This window comes from Felis catus, chromosome A2, assembly GCF_018350175.1.
Source record: "Felis catus isolate Fca126 chromosome A2, F.catus_Fca126_mat1.0, whole genome shotgun sequence".
Taxonomy (NCBI): Eukaryota; Metazoa; Chordata; class Mammalia; order Carnivora; family Felidae; genus Felis; species Felis catus.
Genome location: NC_058369.1, coordinates 123,078,078 through 123,104,241, shown reverse-complemented (window position 1 = coordinate 123,104,241; position 26,164 = coordinate 123,078,078). Strand labels below are relative to the sequence as shown.

The window sequence follows — 26,164 nt, the reverse complement described above, 5'->3', positions numbered from 1 at the left end:
TCTACCTTCATACTATCTCTGCATCCTGTAAGGACTTTGCCATGCAGAAGTACTGTTCTTATTTCTCCCCCTCACTGGCATGCTGACCGCGTTACCCTCTTGCATGTAAACTTCATTGCCTGTTGAATCTGGTTTGTGTTCCTCACTCTGGCTTCTAGTGCCAGGGCTCTAAGTAGCCCGAACTCCCACGCCTCTAAAGGGAATCATTTCCTTACTCATGATGAATCAGCTTTTGATGCTGGGACTGGCTCATTTCTTCATTCTTCTGAAAATGCCCTCTTCCATTTCTTGTTCTGTCCAATCTTCAAGGTCCGTCTGTGAAGCTGTTTCTCACTCTTTTCTTTTCTTTTTTTTTCTTTTCTTTTCTTTTCTTTTCTTTTCTTTTCTTTTCTTTTCTTTTCTTTTCTTCTCTTCTCTTCTCTTCTCTTTTCTTTTTTCTTTTCCTTTCTTTTCTTTTTTTCTCTTCTCTCTTTCCTTCCCTCCCCTTCCCTTTCTCTTTTCCTTTTTTTCTCTTTTCCCTCCCTTCCTCTGTTCCTTTCTTCCTGTATCCTTCCTTCCTTCCTTTTGTGACAGATACCATCTGTCCTTCTTAGCCTCAAGAAACAGAACTGATTTCTAAGCATCCACAGGGTGTTTTGAAAAGCAAGGGTGTTAAAATGACTTTTAAAGGGTATGGTCTTTTTTGTTGTTGTTGTTGTTTGCTTATTTAAATCATTTGCTGGTTTTGGCTTATTAGAAGTAAGTTAAGATCTTGTTAGTGTATTTGGGCAAAGGGGAGAAGTTACACTGATATTTGTAATAGAACCATAATTATGTAGTTATTTAGATGCCTGCTGTCTGGGCTGATGCTCTGTGATTCAGATTTGTTTAGATGGTGTACTGTCTCCCAGTCATAATCTTTTTATTGATTGACTTATTGATTTATTTATTTAAAAATAGGAAAAAAACCCTACACTTATATTTATTTGTTTTCCCATGAGTTTAAATCCTTGAAGGGTAAAACATCACATGGGTTTGTGTCCAATGGCCCTACCAGGAAGGTTGCTTTGGAATTTGGCATGAATCATGCTACTGTTTCCATGAGCATGAATTACCTTTCCTCAGATACTCTGGTTTTGTTGGGTGTGCCACCAGGGGTCACCTTTTCTTTGTACACACGAACACTCTCCTGCCTAGAGAGAATTCAGTTTCACCTCTAGTGTAAATATTTTTTGTTTTAAGAAGAGCTGTGTGCTTCCAGGGACCCTGCTTATAGACAATAGGAATAGCCTTGGACTACAGTGTTCCAGACATACTTGTCATTTTAGAAGCTCTGTTCCAAGCAGGGCTTGACAGGCTCCAAGATAGCCTCATAATCTTATTTTAAAATGTTAACTTTTGGGGGGCACCTGGCTGGCTCAGTTGGTTAAGTATGCAACCCTTGGCATTGGCTCAGGTCATGATTAGGATCAAACCCCATGTTGGGCTTTGCACCGACAGCATGGAGCCTGCTTGGAATTCTCTCTCTCCCTCTCTCTATGCTCCTATGCTGCTCACATGCTCTCTTTCTCTCTCAAAATAAATAAACAAACTTAATTAAAATAAAATGTTAACTTTGTATGAGTTTGGAGAAAGAGATACACTGGGGAATGAGATGGGTAGAGACAGTGAAGGCCATCGAGTGGGGACAGGGTGTTGGTGAAGAAAAGAAAGACATTGCCAAAATAAAAAAAATATATATGTATGGAAAGTAGCAAGAGCATGTGTAATATAAAATTATACCTATATAATTTTATGTAAAACTGAGTAAACACAAGAACAATGACCCAAAGGAAATGTGACAGAGATTCAGTGGGCATTCTGGAGACCTAGTATGTGGGTCTTCACATGGCTAGCTGTGTGACCTTGGGTAAGTCATCGAACCTCTCCCAGCTTCAGTTTTCTCATCTAGAAAATGGAGGCAACAACAGTACCTACCTTACGGAGTTGTGTGTATGGCATGAGTTTCTGTATGTGAGGCACCTAGAATGCTGCCTGATGTAAAGTGAGCCCCTGTAGGCACTAGGCCCGATGAAAACGCCCCTCACTGCTTTCAGGGAGGGCACTGCAACTTCAGTTCACTTGAAGTTCTTACTTATCTTAAATGTTAATTTCATTTTCTTGGTTTTTCGTCTTAGTCTGTGTTTATGTCTTTCTGTTCCCTGTAGATCAGTTTGTATTTTTTTTTTAATTTTTTTTTCAACGTTTATTTTTATTTTTGGGACAGAGAGAGACAGAGCATGAACGGGGGAGGGGCAGAGAGAGAGGGAGACACAGAATCGGAAACAGGCTCCAGGCTCCGAGCCATCAGCCCAGAGCCTGACACGGGGCTCGAACTCACGGACCGCGAGATCGTGACCTGGCTGAAGTTGGACGCTTAACCGACTGCGCCACCCAGGCGCCCCTATTTTTTTTTTATTTATTTTGAGAGAGAAAGTACAAGAGCATAAATGGGGGAGGGGCAGGGCAGAGAGACAGGGAGGGAGAGAGAACCCCAAGAAGGCTCAACTCTGGTAGTGTGGGGCTCAAACTCATGAACCATGAGATCATGACCTGAGCCTAAATCAAGAGTCAGATGGACTCAATGGACTGAGCCACCCAGGTACTCTAGCTTGTATTTTTGAAGTGTAATCTATCAAAGATGCCAGAAAGTTTCCTGACATTTCATGCTGAATTCTGCTAGAAATCATTTGCAAAAGTGTAGTGTTTTTTTTTTCCCCCTGAGTATCTCTATACTTATTCTTTTACAAACTGTAAGGTCTTTTTTCCCCCATAGGTTGTCTGTAGTTTATTTATTTTACCCTCAGTTATCCACAAAGAAGGTAATAATTCTCAAGAAGTTTTCAAGATGAATATCAAAATTAGTAGTTAATTGGGAAGAAAAAGTTGAGGTGGGAATTATGAAAATGTATGTGTTAATTTTTAATCACTTTGTACTAACTTAAATCAAGTAAATATATTGTGTTCACTAATCTTTAATTCTGACTCCTGGCTCTTTTCTGAATTCTGCTGATGTGGGTACTCATATTTGTCTTGCTTTAACCCTGCTCCTATCTAAAATTTCTAGTTTCATTTCTTCAAAGGGAAATGGGAACTTAAAGATACTCATGGAACAAACTCAGGGCAGAATCCCTCTAAATTTTTATAGTTGTTTCCTTCTGTCTCACACTTGCCACACTGTCTAAATCATTGAATTTAGGTACAATAGGTAAACAGTTACATTTTTGTGTTCCTATTTTATTGGTTTTATATCATATTTAATTATGTAATCATAATAACAAGTGCAACTTGTCAAAACAGGGCTTGGAATAAACCACACTGAAACTTGTATTGATTCAACTAGTAACAAAAGTGAGCTGAGGGTCCCAAAGGTTGGGCTAGCAGTCATGGATGTTCTGTCATATGGGCATTGGGCAGTATGGTTTACAGAAGGGATGGGAAGCATCAGTGAATCTCAAGTTATTGAAATGGAAATCAGTTAAGAGAGCTTCAAATATGCAGTGGCTATCAAATTCTAGTATACATCAGAATTGTCCGGATTGCATGGTAAAACACAGATTGGTGGTAAAATCCAGAGTTTCTGGTTTGGGGTGATGGGGGTAGGATTTGTATTTGTAACAAGCTGACAGGTGATGCTACCTCTGATGGTCCAGGGAACACGCTCTGAGAACCTTGGATTACAGCCAGTTTTGGTGGCATGGATGGGGAGAGGTCTTCTCAAAGATCGGCATGCATAAGGTAGAAGGCCAGGTGTTACCTTTCCATCTGTCTACTACCCACTTTCTAGTGGAGAGACATCAGGTTTTCTGTGTGTTCTCTGTGTGTTCTTGGTATTGCATTGAAAATTTTAATACATTTTTTTCTGTGTCTACCCAGAAACTTTATGTGGAATCTGGGGAAGAATACAATGAGGGCTTTTAAAGTCTTCATGTTTGTTGTTTTTTGCTTCCTGGAAAAAAAATAATAAAACTACTTGTTGGCTTTTTTTTTAACCTTGCTGGGCATGCTGCTCTCAAATCACATGTCCCCCAGTCTCCTCGCAGGAAAAAAAAAAAATTCTGTCTGTCAGGAAACATGTGTTTGGCAACAGCTTGCCAGCTGCAGGGCGGAAAGACAGCGATGTGGGTGTGTTGTCAGCAAGCTGAAGACTCTGTCTGAGAAAGAGACAGATTATCTGATTGCCCTGTAATCTCCCTTTCAGAACTGGCTGACGGAGCTGGAGATCTTTGCTATAATCTTCTCAGCTGCCATCCATGACTATGAGCACACCGGAACCACCAACAATTTCCACATTCAGACCCGGTGAGGATGTTGAATATTTGGAGAAGAGGCAGGAGGGGGCAGGGACCGAGATTGAGAAGTCAGAAAGGTGTTAGTCACCTTTCTTTTGCATGGTTGCTCTACCTTGCGTTTCTGAAAAAATCAACTTTTCAACCAGATATCAGCCTGGTCAACTTTGACCAAGATTTAGAATTTGAGAAGCCATCTGCTCCCAATTCTCATATTGTATTCACATCAAATATGGATATCCTTTTCTTCTCTATTCTGATGCTAGCTATTTGTTTACTTATACAGGGACTATGCATACTATTTCTACTAGGCGGTAGAACAGTTCACATAAAGGTGAAGATGCCAAGTAGACTAAATCAGTGAGCGTGGGCCAGGCTTGGGGTGTTTCTGTTGACATGAACAATACCTGAGCCTTCTTGCCCTATGATCTCCGGGATTCTGGGGAGGCTCTTCTCATCCTTCTTGATTTTATCCCTGCTCTGTTGAGTGCTTGCATTGCTCCCTCACATAAGGCCTGGGGAGCTAGGTTGTCTCACGTAGACCTCCTTACTATAGACAACCTATGTACCCACTGTAATGAACCTCTGTGGGGAGTATTAAATATGGGTCCAAGTGCTCCACTCTGAACCTCTTTACTATAACAGATATTGCTAACTTTTTTTTTTAAACGAAGCTTCACATTTTTCCTTAATATTGCTCTCAGCACAGAATTCCAGGCAAGCAGTCCCAGTCAATTGTCTTTTCCATTTAGGATGAAACCTTATCTGTCCTGTCCTGGCCCAAGAGCTTACCTTCTCTTAAGACAATTATATGGAACTCTGACAGTAGGGTTAATAGGGCCTTGGCATAGTAATCAAAAGAAGCTAGAATTTGGGGAAAGATGGCATGGCTAAGAGGAAGAATGTAACAGGGAGAGATGAGAATTTAAACCAACTAAATACTTGCTGTCTCACTTGAAAAAGCAGGTGCACACTCTAGATAGGATTGTGTTCATTAAATCAATTGACATGTATTTAATGAACCCAACACTTAATTATGGGGTACACAACAGAAGACAATACTGTCTGATCTCTGTTCAGAAGGGGAATTACAATAGATAGCAACAGACAAAGGGACTTAAGCCATTAGCTTCATTGTCTACCTCCTGCTTCTTCACATAGAGGAGCCTCAGCTACTGGGAAGCAGCCTTTTGTGGTTCACTTGCAAGGTCTTTAAATATAGGGAATTCCTCAGAGCAGCTCTGCTTAGTGGATGTCTATGAGTGGAGCCTTTGCTCTGAGGACAGAGGCTGTGGTGAATAGCACTTGCTGAAGGAAGAGAGGTGGGTGGACTGTACATGGGTCTTTGCTGGAGGCCAATGTCAAAACCAATCCCAACTCAGAGGAAATGGCTTAATTACAGCAGCTGGACATGAGCTTAATGTCACAAAATATACGTCAGTTAGAGCCTGACTTAAAAGATATAAGACCAGACCTTTCACCATGACATTTGTATGTTTTGTGTTATCTCCATAGGAGTGGGGATATTCCAGTGGGTTCAGGTATGCTTCGTTTAGAATAGAATTTAAACATTGGCTTCTTTAATAGAACTTTGTTCAAAGCATCTCAGCCCGTGTGATCCCTGCACAGAAAACTAAATCTGTGACCTGGTTCTTTGTCCTTTGATGGTATGTTAAGCCTAACACTTTAAAGGTATGCTAGATATATCCCAAAGTGTGGCCAACGACAGTCAGCAGTTATTGTGGGGAGCAGTGGCTGAATTTTCAGAAGACCTTGCCTTTATCCCAACCCTGACACTTAGGTACTATGGGGTTCTGTGAAGTCACTTTAGATCACTGAGACTTGGCTTCCTTGATGAGCAACAAATAACTTGTAATAATCTAAGATTTCATTAAACTGAAGATATTGAAATAGTAAACACATAGTCTGTGTTTGGTGCAATGGTCTGTAAGAAAGTGACTAAAAACTGTCATATAATTCTTATCATCTTTACTCTCAATTTTACACGTATGACTTTGACACGGCAAATTTTAAGATCAAGGCACTACCAGAGGAACTTGGCACACTATACCTATCAAGTGGTATGTGTTAAGAGAATTATAATGATAATAAACAAATTCTTTCATTGAATAAAATTTTTAAAAATTAACGTTATTCCAGAAGATACAAGGAAGTTTGAGTTGACCCATGTTTTATGAAATCACCTTTGCTACTAGTAGAGATAATTGAGATCTGGTTATAGAATAGTTTTCAGAGAATTCTCAGGTTGGATATCACATATTTCACATTCACATATTGACATTAAAATACCCTACATATATCTATTGATAATTTGTAGTGTTTGGTTTTAGCTTTTTGGTTGATATAAATGGCATGGGGCAAAGATAATTATTACATTTGGAAAAAAGACGATGCATTCTAGCTTGAGAGAGTTACCTGAAAAATCTCAACCGTTTAACATCCTAAATTATTTTCTTGGCTTTCTGTTCAGGTCTGACCCTGCTATTCTGTACAACGATAGGTCCGTATTAGAAAATCACCATTTAAGTGCAGCTTACCGCCTTCTGCAAGAGGATGAGGAAATGAATATTTTGATCAATCTCTCAAAGGACGACTGGAGGTAAGGATGAGGCAGGAGAGAGATTTGGAGGCCAAGAAAGGAACCGTGAGGAGAGATGAAATATGCTGCTTTTGGAGAAATAATACCATTTGAAATGTTTATGGCACCCTTTCTTCTGCTTCCCCCCACCGCTCACCTCCCTCCCTTTGCTCTCTCTCTTCTCTTTCTCTCTCTTCCCCCCCCTCCCCCATCTGTCTTTTGCTTAACACAAATATTCAATATATTATAGGCACTTTGGAAATACTTGCTATTTGTTACCTTAGGAAACTTGTGTTGCCTTTATCTTCTGCCCCTGCCCCCCCCTTCCCACCCCGGGAGTAGAATTCAGTGATTCATCACTTGCATATAACACCCAGTGCTCAACACAAGTACCCTCCTTAATACCCATCACCCATTTAGCCCATCCCCCACCCACTTCCCTCCATCAACCCTCAGTTTGTTCTCTGTTGTAAAGAGTCTCTTATGGTTTGTTTCTCTCTCTTTTTCCCCCTTCCTATATGTTTCTTAAATTCCACATATGAGTGAAATCATGTGGTATTTGTCTTTTTCTGACTTATTTCACTTAGCATAATACACTCTAGCTCTATCCACGTCACTGCAGATGGTAAGACTTCATTCCTTTTGATGGCTGAGTAATATCTATATCTATCTATCTACATTGATATCAGTACACACACACACCCACACACACACACACACACACACACCCACACACACACACCACATCTTTATCCATTCATCAATCAGTGGACATTTGGACTCTTTCCATAGTTTGGCTATTATTAATAATGAGGCTATAAACATTGGGGTACCTGTACCCCTACAAATCTATATTTTTGTACCCTTTGGGTAAATACCTAGCAGTGCAATTCAGCAAATTCAGTAAAGTCACAGGATATAAAATCAATATATAGAAATCAGTTGCATTTCTGTATATCAGTAATGAAGCAGCAGAACAAAAAATCAAGGAATTGATCCCATTTACAATTGCACCAAAACTAATTAAGATATCTAGGAATAAATCTTAGCTTCTTAAAATCTGAGTTTTTTATTTAAAATATGTTTTTCACCTTCTATTTGATTTGAACTTTTCTTTAAAACTTTCAAAACTTCCTAAGAAAATTATTTTGACGCTCAAAAAAAATCGCGGATAACTAATTCTAGTGCCTAAATGACATTATGTGTCTTTGAATGAATTTAGGCACACCTGAGTTTGAATATGGACATGGCTACTAGCTATATGACATTTAGGAAGTTACTTAACCCCTTCACACTGTTGTAAAATTTATTTTCTAGAAAATAGATAATAAAAATTATCTCTTGCTTTGGTTAATGTTATGACAAAGGATATAACCCATTTAAAATGCTTAGCACACTTTGTGATGTATATGGCAACCCTGCAAGTCATGTAAATGTAGGTCAGGTGTTTCAAAGATTAGAGGCCAAACCATTTATTTTATTTAAAGTTTATTTATTTTGAGAGAGAGAGCAAATGGGGAGGAGCAGAGAGAGAGAGAGAGAGAGAGAGAGAATCCCAAGCAGGCTCTGCACTGTCAGCACAGAGCTGGACACAGAGCTCAAACTCACGAACTGTGAGATCATGACCTGAGCCGAAATCAAAAGTCCTATGTTTAACCAACTGAGCCACCCAGGTGCCACCAGAGGCAAAACTATTTGAATCCTTACAGAGTTCTGAATCTACGATGATGCAAATAGTACTTATATTTTAATTAAACAGTCAGCTGTTTATCGAATATTTTTGTGCTAGCCATTATGCAAAGGTTCAGTGAAATAAGCCATGCTGAATGATATGTATATTCCATGTGTCATATCCCTAATAAATGATTTCCTTAATCCTTACCCTTCACTTATTCCCCATTAAAAAAAGAAAAAAAGCCCACCTAAAAGGCTCAAGTGGATTAGAAATGTCACAACTAATTAACTGGTTTTGCCTAGAAGTGGCAGAAAGTATAAACAAATTTTTGCTTTCCATTTTTTTACTTCTATGCTTCTCTCTCCACGGGGTGTCCCTGAAAGGGAGTTTCGGACCTTGGTAATTGAGATGGTGATGGCCACGGATATGTCCTGTCACTTCCAACAAATCAAAGCAATGAAGACTGCTCTACAGCAGCCAGAAGCGTGAGTGCCCCTGTGACCTCGTGTGTTTTTATGGGTGTCCGAAGAGGTGCTTGTCCACGTTGTAGCATCTTTGAAGAGCACCTTCTTCAGAGAACGTTACTGAATAGTCTCATAAAGTGGGGATGTTTGGAGGAAAGAGCATGAGAATTGTACATATCACAGATAGATCTTCATCAGGTTTGAAATAATAGAACCAGTAACAATTTGCTCCAATTAGAATTTAAAATAATTCTTTGTGGGAAACTAAATCATCAAAGATTCACTCAGCGGAGAGGCCACAAAAGGCAGTGAGTGACTCTTGGGTTCTTGTCTTTTTGAACGATGCGGTCATTCCAGAGATACTTTTGAGTCTATATGTGAGGTGTGCAGCTCAATAAACATGGAGACTCAGCTGATGACCAGCTCAGTTGCAGGATGAAATGATGCTTTCCCCCAGTTCAGCTGAAGTGGGGTTTGAGATGGGAGAATAGAAGAGATAAAACAAAGCAATGATTTTTAAAAACTCTGAAAGTTTGATCCTCACGTGTTTGGGTCCTTTGGGTTGACAGAATTGAAAAGCCAAAAGCATTATCCCTGATGTTGCACACAGCAGACATTAGCCATCCAGCAAAAGCATGGGAGCTCCATCATCGCTGGACAATGTCACTCCTGGAGGAGTTCTTCAGACAGGTACCTTGTTGTGCTACTCCTCAGGGCTGTCATTAGTAGATATTTCTGAATTTTCTATTTCAGCAATGCTATAATAAGACTATGGGAACTGCAGTAATTTTCTTTGGGGAGTAAGGTTTCATAGCTTTTTGTTTGTTTGTTTTTTTGTTTTGTTTTTTTTTTGTTTCTTGGTCATGTGATGTCTGACTCTTACCTAAATTTTGATTCTCAGAACATTATGGTGTTTCTGTCCTATACATTTCTGTTTGGAAAAAAAAAAAAACAAGCACTTGTTTTTGGCAGTCTTTTGTCAAAATGTCAACTGGTTACTTTCCTTTTTACTGTTTATTTTAATGGGTTGACCAAGTGGTAGTTACTTTTGCATTGTCCTGTAGGATTAACATATTAATCTTTAACTCATAATAATTTAGCTGTTATAATTGGTTGGGTTGTTTCTTTTGAGCAGATAAGCCATGTTGTCAAATTCCAAAGTGAGGTGTGGCAATTTGTGGTCAGGAAATCACTAGATGCTGCTGCTTCAATTATATTTAAACTTACTACATTCTAAGACACAGGGTTGTGTTTTCTACAAGGGTAGCCAGAGTCTTTAGTGAGTAGACAGTACTTTAAAATTAAATTTAAAAAGGGGTGCCTGGGTGGCTCAGTCAGTTAAGCGTCCGACTTCAGCTCAGGTCATGATCTCACAGCTTGTGAGTTCGAGCCCTGCATCGGGCTCTGTGCTGACAGCTCAGAGCCTGGAGCCTGCTTCAATTCTGTGTATCCTTCTTTCTCTGCCCCTACTCTGCTTGTGCTCATTCTCATTCTCTCTCTCTCTCATAAATGAATAAATGTTAAAAAATTTTTTTAAATAATATTAAATTTAAAAAAGGTACACAGAAGTAGAGAAATAGGGGAATAAGTGCATAGTACCAAAAACTGATGTCTTCTCTAGAAGAGCTGCCATTAAAACATCTGCTTTGAGATACGAGGTCCTGAGGTTGAAGGCAAGATGACATATGCAGACTGTGGGGCCTGAATTACAGCCAATTCACATCAGTACAGTTAATTCAGTTCTTGTTACTTCATGAAGGGTGGTTCATGTCATGGACTCAGAGACTTCTGACACTGCACAGAACATTTATGAAGGCCAGTCTCAACTTTGTCCCATGAACCGACAAGAGATAGGGTCTTTCACTGGTTACTTAATTTTTGGAAGCAAATTACTCCTATGATTACTCTTCTTCTGGGATTCTGGTTTGAATGGGAAAATTGTAGAAGGCATCTATATGTGTGTGTGTTTTCTTCTGAAACTGTACACAGTATCCAGTGATGAGGTGGGACTAGAGTTAACAGCATATTCAACGAAGTCCAGATGACTCTTCATTGTTTTTTTCTATTCCACCTGGTTCGTGGGACTAATCAAATCACTCTTCTAGTTCCTAATGGACTTATCTGAGATTTGTGTTTTAGGACGTGGTAGTGGGGAGTGGATTTAGGGGAAGGTTGTACCAGATGTTTTCTTAGGGTCCTTCTGGCATTACATGTTCTACACTTCCTTCATACTGTCTAGGAGTTCACATCAGGGTATGCATATACACATGCACCCCTCAGCTGTTATGTGAATACACCAGCAGGTACCCTGTTCTGCATTTGGCTGTTTCCCTTTGCAAAGGCATTGGTTGGTCTCTCAGACTAGTTCTCACGGAGAACCTAGTGGTATGTGAGGAACTAGAGCTGTATAGGTGTGGCCTTATGTATATAAGAATGACTCTGCAAATTCATCTTTAATCAAGGGCTAATTTTGAACCATTTTTCCAGAAGCTCTTTTCCTAATATTAGTGAGAGGATTTTCTGTAAATACCCCCTCTCCATTATCATATGCTTTCTTTAATATTGCTTGTGTAATAACACCCCTAATGGCTAGGAGTATTTAATTTGTAGCCAAAGGTCGGTGATAGTAACTCATGTAAGTTTGAGGTAATGAAATGATTCCTTCTTTTAATTGTGAGTGGATATGAGAAATTACTTAAACATGTGCACATTTTCCCCATAAAAGAAACCTTGTTTGCATACACATATGTTTGAATTGAATGAAAACGTGCTAGAGGCAATGTGAAAATAACCTTATTGAATTTCTTGCCCATTGGGAATGGAATGTTAGCTCACTGGACTGGAACTACTTTTTAGTAATTATGATTCAGTAAATTATTTTTATTGACTTAATATTTTAACCCAGATGCCATAAGCCATTGTAAGTAACCCATGTAGGAGAAATGTTGCCTCAGTTCTTAACTATAGATTTTAAATCAGACAGTTCAAATGGGAAATCTCAATGGGACTGTAGAGTCTTTGAAAGTATTACATTTAGAAGTTGGGTTATAATTCAAAATAAGGGCATAGCCTCAGTACTGAAAAACCAGACCTTCCGTGCTTTGCTAAAAGAGTAAGTTATATCTTAAGTATTATAACCATATTTTACAAAATCTAAGCTACTGCTTCAGGGTGCTTCTCAATGAAATATTGACTTTAAAGAAGTATAAGTTTGCCTTTTTGGTAAATACATGCTATAAAAGTCTTGAGGTTCATTTCATTTATATTGTTGTTTATTTTTATATTTTGCAAATGTTCTCTACAATTCTTTTAATATCTTCTGTGTCTGTGGTTATTTCCCTGTTGTTATTATTATTATTATTTTAAATGCTTATTTATTTATTTTGAGAGAGAGAGGGAAAAAGTGTGAGTGGGAGAGGGGCAGAGATGGAGAGAGAGAATCTCAAGCAGGCTCTGCACTGATAGCGAGGCTCCATCAATGTGGGGCTCAATCCTATGAAGTATGAGATCATGACCTGAGCCAAAGTCAAGAGTTGGATGCTTAGCTGACTGAGCCACCATATTTCCCCATTTTAATTTTTTTAATTTTTAATTTTTAAAGTTTATTTTACTGAGAGAGAGAGAGAGAGGGAGAGGGGAAGAGAGAGAGAGAGAGTGCACATGTGTGAGTGGAGGAGGAGCAGAGAGAGAGGGAGACAGAGAATTCCAAGCATCCTCTGCATTGTCAGTGCAGAGCCCTATGTAGGGCTCGAACTCGAACTTGCAAACTGTGAGATAGTGACCTGAGCCACAATCAAGAATGGGATCCATAACTGGCTGAGCCACCTAAGTGCCCCTATGTCCTCATTTTTAATTTTCATTTCATATATTAGTGTTTGTGCCCTTTCTTCTCTATGAAATTAGCTAATCATTTGATTATTTTATTGTTTCTTTTTTATTTTATAATACCTTAATTGAGGTTTTCATTTGTACTAATTCATTTCTTCTGCTTGAGTTTACTTTGTTCTTTTGTTAACTTCCTGGGATGGATGCTTAATTCACTTATTTACATTCTGCCTGTTTAACATTACTAAGACTAGGAGTTTGTCTTTTTCTTATGAATCTTACGGATTCATATATGCAGTATGTTTACAATCACTCCTTTCTAAATATTCTGGAATTTTGGTGTAGATTTTTCTTTTACCCAAGAGTTGCTTCTGATAGAAGTGTTTGTTTATATAATTTCCAGTGGTAGGGTCTTTTGCTTTCTAGTTTTGTAATTATTTGTGGGTTATTGAAATTAATTCACAGAAATTTTTCATTGTTTGGATTTTATTGTGAATCATTTGTCACCTACTGTATAATCAGTGTTGTGAGTATTCACTGCTCTTGAAAAATATATTTATTTTCTTCTTGCAGGATATAAAATTCAAAGAATACTGTACACACCTACCTTATCAATTATGTCATTTAGGTATTTTATATATCATTAAAATTTTTTTGATCTTTTGTAGGATGACAAGTGTTTCTATTTTTTTTCTATGTAGTATGAAGGTTGATTCTATGTTACTTGGTTCTTGGATATTAATAACTATTAGACCATCATAATTTACTGTACCGCTTATCATTATAAAGCCTGCCTCTGTATCTCATCTAATGCTTTTACCTAGAATTCAAATTTGACTCATTTTAAGAATATGACCCCTGTCTTTGCATAGATTTTTATGTTCCACCTTTCAGAAGCACTTTGGTTGGGATGTGCCTTTTAAACACTGTATATAGGGGCTTCTGGGTTGGCTCAGTTGGTTAAGTGTCTGAGTTCGGCTCAGGTCATGATCTCGCAGTTTGTGGGTTCGACAGCTTAGAGCCTGGAGCCTGCTTCGAATTTTGTGTCTCTCTCCCTCTGCTTCTCTCCTGCTCACACTCCATCTCTCTCTCTGTCTCTCTGAAAAATAAACATTAAAAATAAATAAACACTGTACATAGTTGAGGTTTTTTTATGAGGCAACCTAAGATTCTTTTCTTTTATTATTTGAAATCAGCTATATTAACATCCATTGAGATGACAGAAATACTTGATCTTAGGTGCCATGACATTTTACATTATGCTTTCTGTTTTTATGGTTTCTTCTTAAATAGTTCACTGTATTGGCTATGCTGTCTGCTTTGTTATGTATTTACTTCTTCTGATGACTTGGAAGTTTTATATTTTCAGTTTTTCCAGTGGCTAACTTGATAGTAAAAAATTTCACATTCTCTATTTATTTCGATAGTATCTATTGCTTCCTTGTTATAAAAATTAGTAAACTTCTTTTCCTCTCACCTCTTCCCCAGCACCTGTTTTTAGCTGGCTTTATTAACTGGTTTAATGATTGTAGTCTGTCTTTTATTATTTAAATTTAGTTATGTTTTTTTATGTATCAAGTTTAAATGATATATTCTTACCCCCATCTACAACAGATAAGAAAGCCAGCATTTATTCATTACCTTCTAATACCATTCCCCATTTTTTTCATAACATAATTAACTCCTTATTGCTATTTGTTGGCTATCAAATTTCTAAATTGTCCTGAGTTTTTAAATGAGCATTCTCTGGCATGTACGACCTGCTGTTTACAAAAGATAAACCTTAGGGGCGCCTGGATGGCGCAGTCGGTTAAGCGTCCGACTTCAGCCAGGTCGCGATCTCGCGGTCCATGGGTTCGAGCCCCGCGTCAGGCTCTGGGCTGATGGCTCAGAGCCTGGAGCCTGTTTCTGATTCTGTGTCTCCCCCTCTCTCTGCCCCTCCCCCGTTCATGCTCTGTCTCTCTCTGTCCCAAAAATAAATAAACGTTAAAAAAAAAAATAAAAAAAAATAAAAAAATAAAAAAAAACAAAAGATAAACCTTAAACAATACCACTTGGAAAGGTGGAAAACATATCTGGCAAAAGCATAATTTTCTAGTTTGTTTTTGCCTTGGTTCTACTCACTGCTGGTACTTTAGCTCTGGTTGATCTTCCATCGGTTGGCCAAAGTTGTTCTTCAAGTGGTTTCTTTTAGAAGAACGAATGCAACACATTTTTGTATACTTGCCAGTTTTTCTACTGCTATTATATTTGGGCCATAGTTTGCTTGTTTTTTTTTTTGTTTTTTTTTTTTTTTTGGTGGGTGGTGGGCCAGGGGTGGAATCAAGCTTTCTTTCCCTGAAGACTTTTTTAGATTTCACTCAAATACGTTCTACCTGTGCATATTGCTATGGAGGGGTTGGAGGCCCTGCTGTAATTATTTTCATGTCTAGGTGATGTATCTTTTTGCTTATGTGCCCTAAAGGATCATTTCTTTACCTCTGAAGCCCACTGACAGAACTGGGATATATTTCAATAATGATTGTTCTGTAATAGCTTTTCTCGGGACCTGGTCTGTTCTTTTCCTCTATAGATTCAGGTTACATTGATTAAATCTTTGAATGCTTTCCTTTTCCATTTATTTATTTCTCTTTTTTAGGGAAAGCAGTTATTCATATGTTGTCTCCCTTTTGTTTCTCTTCCATGTCTATCACTTTTCTTTTAAACCTTCATTAACTCTTTGATCAGGGGTATTTGTGTGGCCTGCTTTTTACACTCCTGACCTCTATGCCCCTTACTGTGTTTCCATCGAGAAAAACTCTTGTTTGTGCAGCTTTGTATGCAATCTTCCTTTACGCAATGGTCTGTTTTTCTTTTCCGTTAGTTACAAAACTATCCTTTGTACTGAGGCTTTTGCCCTTCTTAAAAAATATTGATGTCTTCAGTAAAAAGGAAAGTGTTTGAATAATTCCACATGGGCCAGTAGTTATAGAACCATATAATATTGTTTCAATCAAGTTGAATTCACCAGAAGTACACCTTTCCACATTACTTTCTGCAAATTACTTTTTTTCCAATTCATAAATGTACCTGTCATCCAAAAGGAATTCAATGACCACTATTTTAAAATAGGGTTTTAATAGTTGAGCCTGCTCAGCTCAATTAAATCCAAAAGATGTATGTAATGTATAGATGTGGGTACAGACAAGTCCATGGGATAAGAAGTTGTTTTATAGCTTGTACTTTTTCAGTAATAAAATCCAAACTAATGCTTACGTCTTAATAGTCAAGTGGTTAGTGTTTCCCACCTCTTCTTCTAAACCACCCCCATTAAAATGTACCAGAAAACCAACTTGTATCCCTGCTTCATAGGGAATAAGAGTGGGTTTTACTTGTTTAAGCTGAGATATCCCACAGAACCATCTACACCACAACAGTTTATGTCATAAATCCTCTTCCTTCTTTTTATACTGCCCAAGAAGAAATAGCTCAGGGGTAAATCATTTTTATCATGCCAAGGAATACTCAGAAACAGAGGAGCCATTGTGTCCCATGGGGTGTCTACCCAGGAAAGGGTGCAGAAGGAACTGAGCCACTTCAGGACTGTTCCTGAGACCCTTGGATGTCCCCAGCACCTATTGTGACCCCACCATTCAGCTTCCTCAGACGCCCATTCCTTTTCCTTCCTTTCCTTTTGTGTGTGTGAACCAGCATCCTTTCTCTTCGATAACATGCCTTAGAAAGAAAACGTATTTAGTTTTTGAACTTGGCCTAGTTTTTGAATGACGTTGTTACTTTTCACTTACTATTAATTTATTGGTAGTATTTATTATAATCAGAGTGTATTTGAGATAATAAATTCACTAAATGTTCCTCAAATCTTGACTTAAATATTAGAGATATCTATTAGAAAACAATAATAGTTTTTTATTTATTTACATATATTTTCTCATTATTTAATGCTCATCATAACCTGATGAGATAAGTATTATTATCCATACTTTATAGAACATAAGACTGAAATGTAGAGAAGGAAAGTCAACTTCCTGTGATCACACAGCTAGAGGGAGAAAGGCCAGATTCAAGCCCAAATCAGTAGCCATTAACCTGAGCAAATTCTAGCCTTGTAAAATGAATCAGCACACCTTCACTACTATAAGAAAGCTGTCATATTTTTCCTTTCCTCTAGGTGTGTGACTAAAGTCACACGGGTTTTCATTTTTTTTTATTATTGTTTATTTGCTTTTGAGAGAGAGAGAGAGAGCGTGAGCAGGGGAGGGGCAGAGAGAGATAGAGACAGGGAATTCGAAGCAGGCTCCGGGCTCTGAACTATCAGCACAGAGCCCGATGCAGGGCCAGAACCCACAAGCTGTGAGATCATGACCTGAGCCAAAATTGGACGCTTAACCAACTGAGCCACCCAGGCGCCCCTGGTTCAGGTTTTAAAAAATCATCTCCCTCATTATTTAGACTTCCCATAGTACTCGCTTATTATAGTGATGGTTTTTTAGTGAGATTGAGAATATATTGGTCAGAAAATTATTATTGTCTAACTTGGTAAACACAAGCAAGTATTTACTCTGTTTCATTTTTTGGTCCACTGTTCATTATGGACTGAGCCCTGTGCTTAAGACCCCAGAGCACTTACCTCAGGTGTGTGGCTTTAGGTAGCAACACTAGCAGAATAAATCCGATCAGTCTGGTTTGAATTTGTGTCTTGGCAGGGGTGGGAGGAAGAGGTTCACTGGCTCAAGAAAGGCCACACAGATCGACGAAAACTTGAGAACACACAGGAATTCTGGCTGCAGTTTTAGCTCTAGGCCACAGAACTCGTTGGCTTTTTTTTCCTCGGGCACCAATTGCTGCCCGATGAGGCTTTCTGTACAACAGCATGTGCCTTTGCAGTTGGATGGAATGATTGGACCCCAGAGGGTTTCAGCCTCTTGGTGTCTTTTATGCACAGGATCAGGCCCCAGAAGGACTTATTACATAATGTAATTGTAATAATTATAATAAAGACCAGTGGCCTTTGTGGCAGTTGAAGTTGCTAAATAAAATCTGGGCAACTCCACCTACTGATCTTAATTTACTGTGACCTCCTATTTTTCCAGGGTGACAGAGAAGCAGAGCTGGGGCTGCCTTTTTCTCCTCTGTGCGACAGAAAGTCAACGATGGTTGCTCAGTCGCAAGTGGGTACGTGTTGACAGCCCTTTGGATGGAAAGAAAAAACGGACTGGGGTTGCCTAGAAGTAAGCGCAGATGCTCCCAGTGATACTTTGGCTGGGAACCTGGCTCCATGCTGCTGTGCCATGCTTATGGCTTTGGCTGATTGGGTTGTTAGAGCCCCTGTCCCCATCCTTGTCCCTGGAATGTGGCTGGTTCGTAGGAAGATTAGACAGTGGTGCTCTGCTGTGTCTGTCATTCCCCACTAAGAGCAGAAAGGGCCTCAACTTTCCAACATGGTAAGAATCAGTGACAGGAAGCCCATTGTATTTCAACCTCTCCATTCTGCATGCAACACTGGAAGTCTCCCTGTTATTTCTCCCCATTGATGCTTCCTTTGGCCCTGTTTCCAGGACAGTCCTATTTCCTGGATGACCTTAATTCCAGGAATGGCTCATTTTAAATGTTTCCTTCTTTTTAAAAACTTTTCAGCACTTTTTTTTAAATAAAGATAATTTTGTACTGCTAATAACCATAATATATGTGAATTACAAAAATCCTTAGATATGAGGGTACCATTATCACACATTAATCAAATATCATCAGTGATCTCCACCTTGGAAGAGTCTGAAATTATTCAAAAAATAAATTCAACAAGGATTTACTGATTTTTTTCTACTTGTGTTTTGAATACTATTTTTCATAATTGTTTTCATACTATTGTATTGAGTTTCTATTAGGCATGGGGCACTGCTGGGCACTGTACTAGATGGTATAAAAAACAAATACAAATTATAAATGCTATCTGCTCCCAAAGACATTGAGCCAGTATTGGGTGGTAGGCAAGACTTTAGGAAAACAGTGTCTGTTTGAGTGTTACAGTGCTCAGATTGAGTTTTCTATGTGGTACATTCAGGCACAGAATAGTGTCTGTGGACCGTTAAACCCAGAAAGATTTGTTGAAGGGTAATGTTTGAGTTGGGGATTAAGAAAGAAGTAGGCGGTGTAGGCAAATGGTGCTGTAGGTGAGAGGCGTGTAACAGGCACATGGAAGGGCATTCCAAACAAGGGATTAGCATATACAAAGTAGGGAAATTTAAAACAGCCTAGTACGGTCAGGGAATTACAAATAATTCCATATGGTTGGAGTAGTGGGCAGAGTGTATGATGAAGTGAGGGCCATGTATGGAGAGAAAATCAGGGCATATCCAAAGAGTTTTAAGTAAGATTTAAAAACATATAAATGGATGCTTTAGAATGAGAATCAGCAAACTGTTGCCTGTGGGCCATATATGGCCTACCACTTGGTCCTGTAAATAATTCCATTATAAGACAGCTAAGTGCGATATTTGAGTGTTGTCTATGGCTACCTTCGCACTACAGTGTGAGAGTTACGTAGCTGTCCTAGATTTGGCCCGTAGAACCTAAAATATTTACTATTTGGCCCTTTGCAGAAAAAGCTTGTCAACCACTGTTATAGCAAGATTTCTCTATCGGTAGCTTGGAGGGTTTTGAGTAAGACTAGAGGCGAGGAAATCAGCTGGGTGCCTTCTGCAGGCTTACAGGCAAGAGATGATGAGTGTGAGAGTTGAGGAAGCACATAGACTCTCCAGGAGAAAGGTGGCATATAACATATTAAGGATTCAGCTGGATGCAAACCTAAGGTAAAGGCAGTGATCCAGATTAAGTGGTTGGACCATGGTCCCATTTATGAGGGTTGGAGGGAAAGCTGATGAGTTAGTTCTGGTTTGGACACACTGAGTTTAACTTGTAAGAAAGCCAAAAGGTGAAATAGTATCATGAAACACTTAAGTTTCAGCTTAAGCTAAAATTGTAAAAGTATACCTCAATTAACTATAACACAGATTTGGCCATCAGTGTTTCCTTATCAGGATACTGTGGGCATTTGGGGCAATCCTTGTTTGGTCAATTACATTATACGGTTTTCAGCATCCTTCATTGCTGGACATTAAATGCCAAGATCACCTGCACTTCAGTCATTAGGAAAACCAAATAAGCATTTGTACCAAACACTGTATTTCCTTGGATTGGTATTTCATTTCCTTCTAACTTTCACGTGGCTGCGTTAAGGAACGACGACCAATAGTTTCAGGTCATATAGTTTCTCCTAACGTGTCACAGAACACTCGGGTATTTTTGAGCCATTGACACAGTGACTCCAGCCTAACGTCAACTGTCTCTCCAACATGGCCTTATCTCTAAGGTACAGTTCCAGATCTGACCCCTCTCCCAGTTTCCAGCCCTGTTTCTCCCAATTCTGTTTGCCCTCTGCCATCTGGATGTGTCCCCTGCACCTATTAGTCAGCACATCTAAGTCCGAGCCCATCATTTTTTTCCCCAGCCACGTTTTGTCCCCCCGCCATCATCCCTGTGTTCTCTGCTCTGCTGTGGGAGATCTCCTTGGAGACAGCACCACTACTGCAGCACGTGGACCTGTGCCTCCATCACACATCTGCCTTATGATGAATGACACTGGGTCTCCCCTCCCTTACCTTCCTTTGGGCTATCTCGACAGCTTCTAAAATGATTTTCTCAGCCTCAGCCCCTCCTGCTCTCTCCCTTCCCATCCCTCTTGCCAAATTAACTTTCCCAAAGAACATTTAAAAAAATCTTAACTGTGATGGTGCCCAAACACGTCAAGGAGCGTAGAGTACCCATCTAAGTCTCAGCTCCTTAGCTCCACCCTCAGGAGCCTCCTGCCCTAAACAGGTGACTACCTGCCTTCCCAAGATTCCCCTTTCCAACTCCAAAAAAGTCTTTAAGCCTCAGTCATTCCTCAGACACATCCTACCTTTTTCCTATCCTTGTCACTTTGCTTATTCCACTCCTTCCACCTAAAGTGAAGAGCCTTAGGTCTCAGCTCAAACACACAACTCCCCTAAAGCTATTCACAGACCTCTCGTGAGAGGGAAAATATCCTTCCTTCCTCACCTTCCCAGAGGCCTTATTTGGGCTTCCCCTTGGGCCCTTTCCATATCCCCTCAGGGTCATTTTTGTGCTCAGGTCATCTCTCCTGTAAACTCCTTGAGGGTAGACAGGTTGTGTTCTACATCTTCATCTTTTATGCAGCACCAACCACAGATCTATGACACAGTGGAGGTTGGATATGAGTTTCTTAAGCACTTTATTGCACCATCTACTAAAAAGTCCTATGAAGTTACATAGGAGAGATGGAACTCACTCATGATATTCAACTCCAGGAATATGTTAAATGAATAAGACCAACCTTCTCTCTCCTGATCTGATCTGGAGCTCCTCTGCAGATGAAGTTTAAAAAAAAGAGAAGGTTCATCAGTTTCCATAGGGAAATATGGAAGGGACCAGTTTATGTGTAGTTCCTCTGAAGCGTTGCTGTCTCTCTTCAGGTTTTATTGATTTCATCGTGGAACCCACCTTTACTGTGCTCACGGACATGACCGAAAAGATCGTGAGTCCTTTAATTGATGAAACCTCCCAAACTGGTGGGACAGGACAGAGGCGTTCAAGGTCAGTGCAGAAGCTTGAAGGGTGAGGGTCAGGTTGGCCTCTCCACAAGGACAGAGTCACTCCTTTGGGAGAGATGGGGGTTTTTCATAATGATGTTTGCCCTCCCTCTCTTGTAAGAGAGATGTCTGCCTCTTTCTTTTTCTCAGAGGAGTTGAAGCTGTACTGTCTGTACTCTCCCGGCTGGCCGGGAAGGGAATGACCAAGGTCCACACCGTGACCGGAGCATTCCCAGTACAGGTTTCCTACCACATTCTCTCTTTCGGTGCTTTTGCTCGTGACAACATCCACCCTGGCACTTTGATTGCCTGAGCCCAGACAGTCCTTGCTTCCCATACTCCAAAAAGACAGTCCCGCTGATCGGAGTCATCCCAAGAAATGAAACTCACTTTCATTTCTAGGTTCAGGAAGGGAATGAAGCGGAGGAAGGAAAAAAACCTGCAAGTTTTAAGTCACCCTCTGACACGGTTTCATTATATTGAGCATAGATTAGTGGCAGGTTCTGGAGTCAGATTCCAGGTTAAACATCCCAATCCCATTACGTTGTAGCTGTGTCATCTCAGGCGAGTTTTCTTGATTTCCCATGGAGGTTGTAATACTCCTAGGTTGGAGGAAAGACGAAGTGAGTTATTCAGTCTACATAAAGCCCTTATAACAGGATCAAGCACAGAGGAAATGCTTGCACCATGGCTAGTATTCCTGCCCCTCCCCCGCTTGTCCATGTAAAACCTGGGGCTTTGTCATAAATGAGAAAGGGGGGAAATGGAATTAATGGGAAAAATAAGAAAAGAGCAAGAAGGAGAGAAGGTAAGAGGAATATTAGGACAGTGGGATCCCGAACACTCAAGGTGAATGAACCCAGTGACGGCTGCTAACAAGGAGGACCGAAGCCTTCTCCCTGGTCCCCTGCCCCACGGGACTGGGCTGAAACGTATCCTGCTGGTCTAGTCAGCCAAGGTTGTCAACGGGTGCGCATTTGTGTCAGTCACTGCGCAAGCCACCTGGAAGTGTATAATACCTTAAAGTTTCCCAGGAGGCTACACTTTCTATGTTTGCAAAAATGCCCATGTTTCGAGCTTGAAGTAATATTCATTTTAAAAAATGTCTTTTGCATGTCTCATTTCCCACAATCTCTAAGGTGTCTGTGCCTTTTCAGCTTCCCCAGAGGATACAAGGAAATCATCTTACTCTGGCCTTGGGGATCCTGGGGTCAGAGGCACTCAAGTACAGGGGGAGGTGGACCGGGAGAGAAAGAGGAACAAGTGACTGGGTAACTTGGAAAAGTGGTCAGTGTAGAAGCAGGTGGGTGCACTGTGGAACTAAGTAGGAGCCTGATTTCAAATTAGTAAACTTCGGAGAGTTGAAGCCAGAAGATTCATATGAGGGAATTCTAGTCATATTGAATAAGAAGATACCAATCAACAGAGAAGAAATACAGGGGATATGGATACTCATGAGGCTGAAATCTTGATCTTTTTCTCCTGCTGAGAATACAGAATTTCCCATCTCTCACATATGGAAAGAGGAATTGCACCCCAATAACTTGAGGAGCGCTGCTCACTCCTTTCTTGGGCTTGCTCACTGGGATATGTTTTTCAAACACTAACAGGTCCTCTTGGGTATGACTTTTTGATCTCCAGTTTGAACAGCATCAGTTCGGCAGATGCGAAGCGATCGGGTGTCAAGAGCACTGGCTCAGAAGGAAGTGCGCCCGTCAACAGTTCTGTCATCCCTGTTGACTATAAGAGTTTTAAAGCCACGTGGACTGAGGTGGTGCACATCAATCGGGAGAGATGGAGGGCCAAGGTGCCCAAAGGTAACATGCTACTGGGGAACCTTCCTGGAGATCTGTCCAAATCCACTTAAAAAAACAAGGCATTGCCAACCCTGATTTCTATGTATTGCAAATGAAGCACAATCTCAGGCTGTTTATCCAAATGGCGGAATGTTAGGCTCTCCCATCTTTTGCTGTTCATTGTACGTAATGCTCAGTACGTGACAGAATGAGGCAGCCCACCGAGTCCCCATTTCAGCATGACCTTTGTGCTGTATGACTAAATTCCTCTTTTTGGTATAAAGATTCTACAGAGGATGGGTGTTGTTATTTCTTGGTGTTTGCTAGACTACTTTCATTCTCATTTCGTGTCATGTGACACACTTGTGAGGCCTTAATTTCTTCCTTCCTCTAAGTAAAGCCTGGCCAATAGCCACCCCTGCCATTACGTTAGGACAGAGAGAGCTTTAATATCCTTGCATACATTTTTATCTTCCTTTCATGTTCTCAACTTCCTTTCAGTCATAACTCAGACTGATCTTCTGAGATGAAGGTAACTTGTAGGTAAAATTCATTGAGGCCAACGTCAAAATTCATATCAGAAACATCATGACTCTTGGTACTGTAAATAAAAAAGACTGAAATCTGTGCGCTTCTTGAAAGCTGAAACCCATTTGCTCATACATGTATTTGTGTTTATTGAACACATACTACATGGTCCATACATACTACATGCTCATCTTGTAGTCTAGGGAGGAACACATACCTGAGATAAGGGCATGATGCTGTGGTGCCTGATTCCAGGGAGGCACGAAAACATAGTTGGCTCTTGGGAGCTCAGCGAGGAGCTCGGTGAGGGGGCTGATCCCAGTAGGATTTGTGGAGGTGAGCCTTCAATAATAGTCAGTGCTTGTTAACATCTACTGAATGAATCCCTACTATGTGCCAGGGTCTGTGTTCTGTGCCAGGAGTGCAGAGGTGAGTAACAGACATCCTCATCCTCAAAGCTCACAGTCTCTTGAGGGCAGGAGGCATTACCACAGAGTTTCTTTCAAAGAAAGAATGGAAGTTCACTCAAGGATTTGCACTTGTCACCAGCACTCACTGGCCCCTGTCCCCAGATCCTCATAACAAGGAAAGAGAGTTCTATCCTCAAACACAACACTGACACTTTCATCCACCAGTGCCCGCACAACACGCTGGAAGAAGTGCGGGAGTGGCTGGGCGCAACATGTTCCGGCCCTGTTGGCCCCTCATACTTCAGGGGGTGCTTCCGGTGTGGGAGAGAAGAGACCTCACTGCTGGAGTTAATCAGATGCCAGCCACTGTGGCTTGTCCACAGAATCCTGTCCAAGTGGCTGCTCATTTCATGTGGGGCAGAGGGCTTATGTTTATATTTATGTTTATGGTGCTGTTAAGGCATAATTGGGCCCTTATCATTTCAGGACAGATGTTGCACCCTGAGCTACGGAGCCAGCTCCTCTTCCGTACTTTAAGTGTAGCCTCTCACAGTGTATTCAGATGCTTTAAACATTTAAATTCTCCCTGTTGGCAGGCATTGCAAACAGCAGTGGCAGCTACTACCTCATCTCAAAAGAAGCACTCTCTTGTAATCAATTACACTCATTACGTTTGAAAATCCAATTCCTGACAGCACACAGTCTAAAGAGGTACTTCAGAATAATTTGTTTGCAGTTATCTGGCTTCCTTAAGTTACCTTCTGAAACTAATGACCTGGGGGAGCGTTAGTTTCTTTTCCAGGAGAAAACTGGCCCTTTAAGAATGACAGATAAATAAAAGCGGATAATTACAAAATATTAGGTACGCTGATGGAGATATGGTTAAGCTATTTTGGAAGCATAAAGGGACGTTTCCCTAAACCTGCTTATTTGGGTATTTGGGAAGGCATCCTGTAGCCAGGACTTCAAGGATGCTTGAGGTTGAGTCCTGAAGGAGGTGCTATATTTAAAAATGGGGAACAAGGAGGGAGTGGACACAGTCACAAAGCCTGGATTATGTATGTTTTGTGGGAGAATAGTTTGAATATCAAAGCAAATTTCAGTTAGTGGGGAAATGGAGAATTGAATCCCTATTTGCACTGTGCTCTTTGGCAGATTCATGTAGATTTCTTGAGAAAATTACCTTCTGGGGATGATAATACACATCACAGAGCTGATGCAAAGAACAGAAATAATATATGAAAAGCACTGAGAACAGAGCCTGTGTGTGGTTAGTGCCTGATAACTCATAGCTGTTACTTTAAAAAATTGGAAAAGAAAGCTAGGGGTTTGAATGCAGAGTTATGAAGATGGTGGTAAAAATACTAACCTATATCTAATACTTTATTACATTTTCAGCCTCCTGGTAATGCTGTTGACTAGTTCACTGGTGTTAAGAAATTCAGTTTGCATTTCTTTTCCCTCTGGTGATCAGTTTGTACCAGATTATCCCAGGCTGTTTTGCCTATTTTTTTCTATCAGAAAACCGTGATTTCAAGAAAGCCTGACCTGTATGGAGCACTTGAACCTATGTTGTTATTAAATGGATTAGAACGGGATCTAAAGTTTTACTTGGTTTACTTTACTTGGTTTTACTGACCAACCTGGTTTACAAAGCGAGCTAGACCAGAACCCATAGTTGTTAGAAAAGATTAAACCAATATTTATTAACAGCTCTCAGGGCTGAAAATTATTGTTCCCAAACAAAGATGTGTAGCTATAACAATTTGCAAGTCTGATCGATGTTGATCAATTAAAAAAATTTTTTTAATGTTTGTTTTTGAGAGAGAGAGAGACAGAGAAAGACAGAGGGCAAGTGGGGGAGGGCAGAGAGAGAGGGAGACACAGAATCTGAAGTAGACTCCAGGCTCTGAGC

General features: G+C 40.2%; 1 protein-coding gene across 7 annotated transcripts in view; it reads left to right on the top strand.

Annotated features, from left to right (window-relative positions):
• Window positions 1–26,164, top strand: part of PDE1C (phosphodiesterase 1C) — a 510,042-nt gene that overhangs the window by 418,333 nt on the left and 65,545 nt on the right. For all 7 annotated transcript variants that reach the window (XM_019825661.2, XM_019825660.2, XM_023250475.2 and 4 more), the window contains 7 exons: window positions 4,220–4,320; window positions 6,799–6,927; window positions 8,965–9,066; window positions 9,615–9,735; window positions 17,961–18,042; window positions 21,399–21,519; window positions 23,157–23,332. In XM_019825661.2, the coding sequence (XP_019681220.1) occupies window positions 4,220–4,320; window positions 6,799–6,927; window positions 8,965–9,066; window positions 9,615–9,735; window positions 17,961–18,042; window positions 21,399–21,519; window positions 23,157–23,332 (832 nt within the window). The remainder of the gene's footprint in view (window positions 1–4,219; window positions 4,321–6,798; window positions 6,928–8,964; window positions 9,067–9,614; window positions 9,736–17,960; window positions 18,043–21,398; window positions 21,520–23,156; window positions 23,333–26,164) is intronic.